Here is a 12,592-nt window from a genome sequence, read left to right as displayed (position 1 = left end):
AAATCATTTTGTGGTAATTAAAAATATCACGGTGAAAATATTTCACATTTGGAAGCAAAAACTACCATTTCATAATTTACACATAATTAAAATTCATATAAAACTAAAAAAATTACATCGATCAAAAAATAGCAAACTGTAACTTTTGAGACATGTCTCTGAAGTAAATTCAAACTGAAAATAAGATTATCATAACTTTACTTATTAAATTTTTAACAAGTAATTCACATACTTTAGAAATAATCCTATTAAGTATGATCTTAAAGAGAAATTCATATAAGAGTGATTTCACTCATTTTATAGACATTACATGAGTCAATAACAATGATCATTTTAAGAGATGTAATTTAAACATGTTATTTTTTAAGTAAAAACCATAACATGGTGAGAATTTCTCATATTCAACAACCTTTTTTAATCTTTTACAGAAAAAGACTGACAATCATTTGAGTTTTAACAAATTTCAGGCCAACATATTTCTATGAACAATCGTTTTCTAATATGAATTCCATTAAATTTAAGAAAATAACTGAAGCTAACTCGAAATTGCACTTTTCACTGAAAAGAATTAGTTACAAACCAGAGATTCAGAAATTTTTACAGCAATGCAAGATTATACTACAGAGTTTAAGTTCAACAAAAATATTTGTGTGATTCTCCTTATTTTAATATATATATAATAATAATAATTATTATTAATATCACTTTACAATGTATTCATTTCTAATATTATATACATAGTTCAAATATACATAACAAAATAGTATGAGATACAAGTTTAGGTCTTTCACCATAAAAGTTTGACAATCCCTGAAATGGTAATAACTCTTTAAAATACACAGATCAAAAGGACTGGAAATAAAATTCGAAACCAACACCCTGAAATGAGCAATCAAAAATAGATTTTCTTACTTATGTAAATAGTAACAGCATTTCTCTCTAAATTGCAATCTGTTAAGTTCCAAAAGTACTTGTGCATGTATGTAACAGTCTCTCTACCCTCCCTGATGAAAGGAAAAGAGCCATTCACTAACTCATCAAAATTGGACGGAATGCAAAAATATTGCTCACTCAGTCATTGCTTTCAGGAATAACAGAATCACCAACAATTAAAGAGTGTATAATGCCTTCTCTTTTGTTGCCACTACTCATGGCTTTAATGTATGCATTATAGGAACCCAAGGCAAAGTGTGTTTCTGTCCCATCTTCTACAAATTCCCCCTGAAAATAATAAATATTAAAATGAAAAGAAGAATTGCAAATGACATTAACTCTATCACCTGACATAAATTCTTAAACCCTAATTAATTCTTAACCCTAAAAAATTGGGACATTTTAAGTTTATTAATTATGCACCAATTTTGAATCACATAATTGAATATAATAGTATTAAAATTTCTCACTTTTTTCTTTCATTTTTCACATTTAAAAATAAGAAAAGATTTTTGATTAAAAAGATTTCATTAAAATTTTTTAATTAATTAATTTTGTCTACTTAAACATTCTTTTAATTATTATCAGTTCATACTTCTTTTATCTAATTACTTTTTAAATTTGGGAGAAAAATTTTTAAAAAAAGAATGAAACCAAGCAAAGTTTTTTTTTTAATTGAAAAAGAGGAAAAATTGTAATAAATCAAGCTCTATATTGATAAAAAGACAGATTGATGTCCTACTAATAAATTATGGCAACTATATTGAGATGAACTGCAATTTTTTTAAAAATAGATAATATCCTACAATCAAAACTTTCATGCCATATTAGCATGTGAATACCCAACTAACAAAAAAAGAATAAATTTGTGTCATACCTATGTATTATTAGAACTGAGTTTTGAACAGGCAAACCTGAAACTAAAACTTAAAAATAAAAGTTTTGAAAAGCTTTTTTTTTTTTTTTTTTTTTTTTTTTTTTTTGAAAATTTTAAGTACCATATCCAGCATTGTTCCCCCTCCCTTAGGGAAAATTATTATTTGGTGAGATTAGTTCAACAAAATTCAAAAACATGGCAAAAGAAATTACGATCATTGCAAATTTATGACTTAAAGTTAAAATCTCATCACTCCAGATTTTACATGATCCATTAATGTAATTACTACTGCAAATAATTATAATTCAATATAGTACAATAAAATCCCTTTAATAGATTGTTCAAGGGTTGGATGCAAACTAATGCATTAAAGAGAATGTGCAACATAATATAAAGAGGCTTCACAGTAAGTTTTTTAGATCAACTTCACTCATGTTTGATATATCACTTTCATGAATCAAATTCATTCTGCTGTATTCTTGTTTTCCATTGACTGCATATACTTTGTTAATATAAACATACCAGGCATAGCTTAAATAAATTCTTCAACATCCAACATACTAAAAATTAAAGTTCAAACATTTTTAAAGTTGAAACAAGTATGAAACAAAACATATTTTTTACCGCCCCTTCTAGATAACTATTCCAGTTTTTCAAAAAAAGAAATGCAAATTGTTGAAGAAAGAGGGAACACAAAAAAGGGACCATTAATTGTTACTTTAAAATGCATAGGAATGACTGAATTCCTTTTTCTGAATTTTTCCCTTTTGTTAAGATTTCTTTCTTAATACACTTAGTAAATAGGCCTTTATGACCATGCTTTCAAATTGTTATATTCAATGTGTGGGAAACAAAACAAAAAATCTTTCTTCACACTTCTGTTGAAAATTAAGCACTTTTAAGGCGCTTAAAAGTTATTTTAAAATGTAAGCACTTAAGCACATTCTACAAAGCAAAAACCTTTTTTCAAAAATTATTGCAGCTAAAGATTAGTCAGGATGTTGAACTTCTCGAAAACAATAGGCATATTTTGCAAACTTTATGAGATCAACTAAAGAACTACAGTTGGCCGATACAATTTAGCAGCACCTCAACAAGTTGCAATCTATATAAAATGCATAAAAGAATAAATTCAGTCAGTAATATTAACAAAAGATTAAAAAAATACATAGTTTTGGATAAAGGAAGGAACATGTTGGTCATAAAACGTAAATTTTGGAAGATGATTTGTTTAATAAAAATGTAAAACTTCAGTGAATAAGATAGTGCATTAGTTTATTTATGATTGCAAAAAGCAATAAAAATTTCAAGGTGCATTTTTCTAAGAAAATTTTTATTCATTTCATTTTGTGTAATTTGTAAAATATTGAATTCAGCAATAAGATAATAGATAGATAATTTATATATGCCAAACATTTAATATTTCTGAATATATATCACTCAATAAATAAGTTAAATAAATTATCAGTTTATATCTCAAAATTTCAGTAAAATCTTTATTTTAAAAGTCAATTTAAGGATATTAAATTAAATATTAATAGCTTGCTATTTGAATTAAGGAGATTTTTAAGTATCATTTTTCATTCTATGCAAGTTTTTATATCGTTTTACTTCAAAAGAAAAAAAAAAAGACCAAAGCTGTTCAGTGATTTGAATGCAAAAACCACAAATTTTCAGGAATACGAAATAAAATAAAAACCTCTAGAGTTTTTTTTTTTTAAATTTATTTATTTACTTTTTCCCTTTACATTTTTACAGTCAGCAACATGTCAAATTTTCAAAATTAAGTTAGTAATTTTCAGAACATGTAATGAATTTTAAAAAAAGTAAAAGGCTAAATGTTTTCCTTTTTCCCCATTTTCAAACTTAATATTAAACTTAAATTATGAAATATTAATAGCTGCACTGATGTTAAATTTTTTTTAATATAATAGTTTGCTAGAATCAATGCATTATTTCTATGAAATACCAATTTAGTTCAATTTATGTTCCATTTTGATAAGGAAATAAAAATCTCCTAATTGTTAACCATGTTCAGATAACAAGAGCAACACTTGAGTTACCACTCCGCTACACAACTAGAATAATTGCCAGATGACAACAAATATTTTAAGAAGATTCTCTAAGTATGTGTTCAGGAGGATGCGTACTTATACATATATATACATAGAGAATTTTCAAAGGAATCTTAAACTGATCCATGGGCTTCAATCCTGAAATAAAGACATTTCTACCATGTCATCGGAATCAGAAAAGTAAAGAAACAGTTTTTCCTTATACATATGATTGAATTTTAAAAGTTTATATAACTGATAAAAAGATTTTTTTTTCCAATATGAAATATATGGAATTTCTGAGTATAAATTTTATTTATTTTAAACACAGGTAATTGTAATTGCACTTCAAAAGTAGCAAGTAAGAAATAAAAATTCCAACATAATTTCAAATAATTGCAACTGCTAAAGGGATGCAAGTACATATTTTCAAACAGCTTTATTTAGCAAAGTGGCGATGCAGTTTTGAAAATATTAATTGTTTACTACATTATTTCACAAAAAGATACAGCCTTTTGCTTTCAAAACATTTTAAAAATGTAATTACTATATTAGTTTGCTTTTTTGGTTGTACAGACATGGGTGGAGTGTGTCAGGGAGAGGGGGAGGGCTTATATGAAAGATTATATAAACACTTTTCTTTGTTAATAAATGAAGGCTAAATGTAATAAAAAATATTTTGATGTAGATGGTGGTATTAACTTTCCTATACTAGATTAGAATTGAAGAATCAATATTAATAAATAATAGACAATAACTGCAACTAGGAAGAGAAATGGTACATAGGAAGTACAGAATCTCTACGCTGTTCAGCATTTTAATAAATGTTTCCTAAAATCTTAAGCAGTGGGTCTTGCAGGGTTTTCTGACCCAAAAGCAAGCCACACTTGCATTTATATTTAAAGAAAATAAACGATACCTCACTGCATGCATAACGTCTAGGCTATCAAAGCTCGAAGATGTTCAACATTTTTCATTATATCCATATAAACGAAAGGATTTTCAAAAATGGGTCCATGAGAGAAAAGTGAGCTTTGCCAATAAGAAGCATTTATTTCCTTTTTTTATTTTGTAGCTGGAATGCTTTGGTCTAAAAATTAACATGAATATTTTTACTTTCTGCATAAGACAAATGAACAATTGCTTGATAGTCTGACTTCTTAGTCAAACAAACTTTTCATCCTTTACAATTATATTTAGTTAATTATTTATTTATTTCATGGAAGAAATTGATTAGCAATGTTTTTTTTCCCAGTATGTAAAGCAGGGCTCAAACCATTAAATTTAGTTAAGACAGTTCTCAAAAGGCAACTTTGTTTATATGTAATCAGTCTATTATGCCATTTTAAGAATGCTGTGAATATCTTTCCTGAATGCAACAATTTTTTAAAAAAGTTTTCAATAATATAGGATGCCTTTCTATCAATAAAAAATTAATAGGAAAATGATTTAAACTAAATTTGAAAAATAAATAAATAAAAATAGAATATAATCACCTCCATTTTAACGTACAAAATAAAATTTTAATTTATGCAAAGAAAATTACAATCAATTTTTTTACATAATTTTAACAAAATTCTCCTTTATCAGAACAATATTTTAAATGCACATAAAATGAAAGAAGCCATTGCTAAAAATTCAATTACAATTAATTTAATTTTAAAAACATTTTGAATTTTTAAATTCTTTAAAAAAAAGAAAAGAATTATTTTGCTGAAGATCTGACACTTTTATTTAATGCAACTGAAAATCGAACTTTTAAAGAACATGGGACTTGCTATTAGCAAGAAAAAAAACTATCATAAAATATAACAAGAATTAATTCAAAAATATATAATTTGAATACTATTCCTTTGAATATATTTTCTAACAAAATGTAGGATAAATTCTAAAGCAATATATGAATCAAGAATATAAAAGATTTTTTTTTTCACACACCATTATAATTATATAAAATGAAAAAAAAAATAAATTAAATCAAGTTCATACCGCAGTTTCCATTTTTTCTCCATTGACCCAAACATCAAGAGTATCTTTTTCTGGAAAATACAATATTTGTTTAAGTATACAATAGCAATACCAAATATTCATATTTTAAGATAAATATTACAAAATGATTACAAATATTTTAACATGCTAGTATGCCATTAGCAGCTAAAATTTTGGGCAAATGAGATACATCAAGAATTTGAAAACAAAGTTAGTGCCTTTAAAATCAGAGTAAATATTTATTAAAGCCAATCAAACATCAAATGCATAGTTCATGCCAATTGCACTATAACTAGAGGCATAAATGCTTTTAGTGACCAGCTAGTTAGCTAACATTAATGGCTGTTAAAATTTTCAATTAAATATTCTATATAGTTTGCTTTTGATGGCTTCCTCAGAAAAGCATTTTTAAATTTCTAATTTGATAGATATATAGCATGCACCACTTTAAAAATCTTATACCAGTCTGTTCATTGTGCAATACATTTTATTTTGCTGTCATCTGAACTAAAATGTGAACTTTAATTTGAAAAAAGATAATGTTTAAACTTCAACTAATATCAAAATATTTTTGATGAAATTAAAAATTTTTATTCAGAATATAAGAGAAAAAGTAGAACCATTCAATAATTAAAATTTATGTGTAGTAAAGAATATTTCTCATAATTTGCATAACTCAGAGGACAGCTCAATCAGCACACTAAAATAAGAAAACAATTTTTAAGGGATAAGAAATATATTTTTATACATCCAATTATATTGCATTTAAAAATAGTAATGTTAATATAAAAAAAATTTCTAATGCCCAAACTAATATTATAGGAAAGAAACAATTTTTATTCATTAAAAATTATGCAAAAATAGTGTTTATACAATAATTCCTTTAAAAGAGCTATCAGCAAAAAATTGAATATGATGTTTAATTTTGCTTCATTTTTAAAATAATTAAATTTTTTACCTTGAACTGCACAACCTAATTTTCAGTACTCTTATGTCACATTTCAATGATTTAGGAAACAGCCCTTCTTTCTGAATATTAGTTGATTAACATACACTAATTTTTATTATTACTATGGATTAAAAAAATTCAATAAACACTAAACAAGCTAAAATCGGAGGAATTTTCAAATTTAATAAAAAAGATTAAGTGTTCTTCTTGGTTTTATAACCAAAAAAAAAAGTGTATCTATAAAATTACTCTATCATTCATTTAAAAAAGAAAGGCACCAAAAAATTCAACATAAGAATTAACAATTATAATAAAATATAATAACTGAAGCCTTTTGATTTAAAGAAGTTGTAACATGGAAATTTTTTTAAAGATTATGGCAGCAAAAATGAGTTGATTGCTTTGAATCTGAATATAAAGAAAGCAAATTTGTCCACTTGAGGGATAGAATTCAAAAACAAAAAAGCATGAGTCAGGTCTAAAATAAAACTTTAAATAATGTTTAAATACATTCAAGAAAGATTAAAATACATAATGTGACAAGTGGAAAAATACAGAAAAATTACATACCTAAAACTATTCGAGTTGGTTCATTATCAACATCAACAATCCAAGTCTTTAAAATCTTTGATTGATTTTCTTTGAATTTTTTATATTGTTTTCCATTCACAATTAGGGAATACTCAAAGGACAATCCTTTGGCAGGATAGATAACAATGGAGCAATTGTTATTTCCTATTTTGAAATTTTCATGCCCAACTAATTTGAAGAGCCAGTCACGTTTAACAATTTCCTGTTAAAAAAATAAATTGTGAACAATGGTAACATTTTTAATTCATTTAAAAACTTAATAAAAGAAATGAAGAAAAATATATGCAAAGCAGTCACATTTATGCTAAGGTGTGTGAATGAAAATTTATTATTTTTCAAGAAAAAAATTTTATTTATGATGAAAGATAATTTGCTATGTTTCCAAATACTCTCAAACACAATAATCTGGAAACTAAGATTGCACATTAGCAATGATGAATAAGAAATTCTGCAATTACTAAAAACTATAGAATCAGTATTTGCAATAGTAGTCAGGTTTTTCAAAACTATATCTCTTTATTTGATATGAAATAACTGATCACCTTTTTGCACTACAAAGGAAATGGTTTCTTGATATTTGCTGTTTTTTACAATCCAATCTAATAATTAATACAAAGTTGCACACATGATTATTTGATATGCATTAGTACTGAAATCATAGAAAAAAAAAGTAAAAAAAAATATCCCTACACTATAATACTTCATAAATATTAACAGATGCTTTGTTAACAGGATAATATTTTAAACAGCACTAGCATATATTTAAAAAACAATATGGATGAAATTTACGAAACTAAGAACAATTTTAGCAAAATAACAAATAAATATATAAAATTAAAATAAAAGACTTGAAACTTAAGTATTTCAACATCACAGATTAATTAATTCATTAATGCCTACATCTTAAAATCTTAGATAAGTAGAAACAAAAATTGACAATTTTTTCCATCAGTTCTACAGCAGCCTTTTGCAGGAAAAGTAGCAAATAATTTCATGATTTGAGAATACGACAAAGCAAGGAATACCTCCACATATTTTTGTGACTATCTAACTGAATTCTGTGCCAACATTCAAGCTTGGGGAAAATTGTTACAAAGTTAATGATAAAATCAGTTTTAAAAGGTGGTAAAAAGAATTTAAATCTTTGTGTATGGAAAATATAAGAAAATGTTTTTCTTATATTATATAAGAAAAAATATTTTTTGAAACAACAGCAGCATATTTGAAAAGAATATTAAAAACTTAACTCAATTTTCAATTAAATTTTTTTATTGTAATATTTGTTTTAAAGCTAAAGTTTAATATTTTAATCTTTGTTTAAGCTAAAAATAACACAAAACAAATACAAAAATCATTACAAAATATTTTAAAGCAAAATTACTTTTCCATCCACTCTAACTATCCGTCTTCCTGATGTTGTTCCATGTTCAAACTCAATCAAATGCTTTTTGCCATTCAAGGTAATATCCCACACACCAACTATCTGGGACATGCTAACAAAATTATTGTTGTATACTGAAAGATGAAAATAAATAAATAAATAAAAATGCACCCGTGTGCAAGAGAAAATTAATTAATTATTCAATAATATTATAACATAATTTTTTATTCAAATATGTACTTAATTTTTTCATCAAAACAATCATCAAACATTATTTGGACTACACATTAATTCATCAATATTCACAAAAACTTTTATGATATATTCATGTATATTTCTTTAGCTCTTATCTAAAAGCATCAAATTTATTAATTCTTAAATATCCATTAAACAATTTATAGTCTCCGATTAAGGCTGCTATCTCTTAATAACTTCATTATTATTATTAATAATAAAAGAACCTTAACAAGGTGTTTTGACAGTTTGGCATAGTTTTAACAGTTATAACAATTATAAATAAATTATAAATAAGGTATTATTAATTTGGAATACTAACTTACCAACACCTAATAATATAAAGAAGATTAGACAGAGTTCTTAAAATGTTTTTCTAATGGATCAAACATTCAGATGTTTGCTTTTATGTATTTTTATCAAACATTCAGATGTATGCTTTTTGACCTCAAAACATAATAAAATGTTTTGAGTTGAATTATTAATTAATAAAATTAATTGATGTTCACTAATAAGATAAATGCATTTGTTTTATTAAATCAATCTGAATTTTAACAACATTTTAATAAACCAAAATTTGAAAAATGATGTTCACTAATAAGATAAATGAATTTGTTTTATTAAATCAATCTCAATTTTAACAACATTTTAATAAAATAAAATTAGAAAAATCCAACCAGAAGGAGTGGTCACCCCAATAAAGTCTTATCCCCCTCGGACAACTCAAAATTATCGGATTTTGGTAAGGCCGTAAATACCTCACTTGATAACAATAAATAATAACTATAAAATAAAGATATTTGACATGAATCAAGCATTTTTACTGAATCTATCATGCAGGAATGTATTTTCTAGTAGTAAAAAGACACAGTTTTTACTGCTTGATTTAAAACCAAAATTTGATATGGAAGTTCAACTGTGGTCACAACATAAAAAAATTGAATTTCATTGCTTTAAATTTTGGCATTTATATTTAATTGACAGCACAAACTGACAAACAGTCAACCTCTTAACATATCTGGTTCAAAATTTGATAAGAATGAACATTTAAGACACTAAACCTGTGCATCAAATTTTATCTACCAAGCCTTTTGCATTTATCGAGTTCACTTGTACTTGATAACCAACTGACCAGACTTACTGTGAATAGATTTTGTTCAAAATTTGACAGAAATCTAAAATTTGATTATAAGACAAAATACCAGATTTCATCCATCTAGCTCAAAAATTCTTGAGTCATTGTTTTCACAAACAGATAAAATACTTTTTTTTTTTCCCTTTAATTCAGGGAGATCTGAAATGAAGAGACTGTCCAAAATCTTGAGTACGAATTTTTTGATGATTATAATACTTTTTCCATACTTTGTATACAAGAGAGTAAAAATGGTCCTTTAAAAAGTTAACATAATAAATACATATGTTCACATAAAAATTATAACCATTTATATCTCAACAGTTCAAAAATCAAATAAAGACAGATTTTGAATATATATATATATATATATATATATATATATATATATATATACAAAGATACATGAAGAAACATCTTTAAAAAAAGAATTATCATCCCTAATCATAGTCACACACATACTGTTTTATATGATTATATAGATATCTCTGAAAAAGTCTTTATTTAAACCTTTATTCAATTTTAATTGAGAATTTTTAGAAGGATTATAAAATATTATAGCAAACAATATATAAGTAATATGCAAACAACAATTCTTATATAGCTGTTAAAAATTTATAAAAATTCCAACACATTTCATTAGCCAAACCAAAAACAATTACAAAACCAATATTGGTTTTGCTAGTGTTTAAACAGGGTCAAAATTTAATTCATCATTAATAAACATATAAGTACATACAAAGTTACATACATTGTATAAATAAAATATTCAATATTTTAGGCAAATTTCAGCAAGTATAACAATTTCAGAATTCATCAAAGTTGCAATTTGAGACAATTCTATAAATTTCTAATTTCTAAATTTTACATAAGAACAAATTCTAAATATATAAAAATAGTCTAAATATATAAGCAATAAAATCATTTGTAAAAGAATTTTGTGATTCATTACCTTTTAATTACAAAAAAAAATCATAGATTAAAAAAGATCAAAATTATTAAAAACCAAGATTAGACATCAACCAAATAAAGCAAACTGTTATTGGAAAAAAAAATTAAAAGAAAGCGTTCAAGCAGAATAGTTGTCATGGTCACGATGACATTACAAAACAAAAATACTAATATAGGATTTAAAATACAAAAAAAAAAAAAAAAAAAAAAAAAAAAAACACTCACAATATCAACTGAAGAATTTCAATGTTTTATCTAAATATAGCAAGTATATCTAATCATACCTTATAAATTTACAACCTTAAAATATTAAATAAAAATTTTAGTAATTTTAAACTTGGCTTTGCTTACAGCAGCAAACTATACGATGCCATTTTTTTTCTTTTGATACACAAATTAAAGAATTTTATTCGTAAAATTAAATGTTTTTTCAATATAGCTAACAATTAGTTTGATTTTTTTCACCAGTAGGACATGAAAAATTTAAAAAGATAAAGAGACTTTGATATATTAACGGCATCCATAATCAACTGCTATAGTGTTTACACTTTAAAATGTTCATTACTTCATTCACACTATGAGGAAATAACGGCATTTTCCGAAAAGTATTATTTATTTATTTATTTTTTCTCCTTGCTGCGCAACAATGTCACACTGAAATATTTTATTTCGAGTTTTTGATATTTTGTTTTCATCGAAGACAGAAGCGGTGACACTAGGAGGGCAATTGCCCTTTGTCTTTGACTTCTTGTCCGCTCCTCCAAACCCCGTCGTTGAAAAATTAAGAGTTAAGTCTGCAAAAATCTTTACTGTTTAGGAAGGGAGGCATAGAGAACTGGATATAAAATGACCAAGATAATTTTAATTTTACCTTACGATTATTGTATAGTATAGTCGAAGTAAACAAATGTTGCTTAAATTTAGAGATCTAGTTAATAAAAGATAAAGCTGCAGAATGTTGGGACGTCTGATTTTGTTATTATTCATTCAATCTACTTACAATTGGCATAGTTTAATTTAATTATATTAATGTCTCGTTTTAAAGCAGTACTATGACTGTTTCGGGTTTTGTAATTTTGAACTATGTTGAGATGACGAGGACAGCGTCCTAAGCTGGAATTCCCTCTCCAAACTTCCTCATCACGCCAATTTGAGAATATTTGGCCCCGGCGGATTTAACGTGCAGCAAACCTACTTATGCGGTGGTTCTTTGGGGATGCTGTATATCAAACCTGGAGTCCTTCGGTCCCGAAACCAAGTCATCTTCATCAGCCCACTGTGGCTTCACTCACAAATCACCAACATGGCAATAAGTGAAAGATTTTATTAGGGTCAGAGTTTTTTTTTTTTAATCATCAAGTGCGAAATTAATACATGAAGATTTGTATGAATTGTTACCTTCATCGACTGTTTTGATTCCTTATCATTGAAACTGATAGGGTAAATGAGAGCGTCAGTATTATATAAAACTGGAATATTATGATAATCTGAAAATGCATAA

General features: G+C 25.7%; 1 protein-coding gene across 2 annotated transcripts; it reads right to left on the bottom strand.

Moving 5' to 3' along the window:
• Positions 1 to 318: 318 nt before the first annotated feature.
• LOC129970570 (fas apoptotic inhibitory molecule 1-like) lies at positions 319 to 11,526 on the bottom strand. 2 transcript variants are annotated; one of them, XM_056084471.1, is made up of 5 exons: positions 11,093 to 11,227; positions 8,775 to 8,908; positions 7,373 to 7,595; positions 5,854 to 5,903; positions 319 to 1,221 (listed from the first exon to the last, which is right to left on the bottom strand). In XM_056084471.1, exons 2-5 carry the CDS (start codon positions 8,883 to 8,885, stop codon positions 1,072 to 1,074), a joined length of 534 nt encoding a protein of 177 aa, XP_055940446.1. In that variant the 5' UTR covers positions 8,886 to 8,908; positions 11,093 to 11,227; the 3' UTR covers positions 319 to 1,071. The 2 variants fall into 2 exon arrangements, with proteins under 2 accessions (XP_055940446.1, XP_055940445.1); XM_056084470.1 differs by lacking the exon at positions 11,093 to 11,227 and adding an exon at positions 11,317 to 11,526 and having other exon boundaries at positions 320 to 1,221.
• Between the last annotated feature and the right edge of the window lie 1,066 nt (positions 11,527 to 12,592).

The sequence above is a fragment of the Argiope bruennichi genome, chromosome 1 (genome assembly GCF_947563725.1).
Source record: "Argiope bruennichi chromosome 1, qqArgBrue1.1, whole genome shotgun sequence".
Taxonomy (NCBI): domain Eukaryota; kingdom Metazoa; phylum Arthropoda; class Arachnida; order Araneae; family Araneidae; genus Argiope; species Argiope bruennichi.
This window is presented reverse-complemented; position numbering and strand designations above follow the sequence as displayed.

Coding starts and splice junctions, on each gene's coding strand:
- LOC129970570 (XM_056084470.1), bottom strand. CDS start 8,885: ATGTCCCAGATAGTTGGTGTGTGGGATATTACCTTGAATGGCAAAAAG. Junction 5,904..7,372: donor ACCAACTCGAATAGTTTTAG/GTATGTAATTTT, acceptor TGTATTTTCCAG/AAAAAGATACTCTTGATGTT. Junction 1,222..5,853: donor GAGAAAAAATGGAAACTGCG/GTATGAACTTGA, acceptor TATTATTTTCAG/GGGGAATTTGTAGAAGATGG.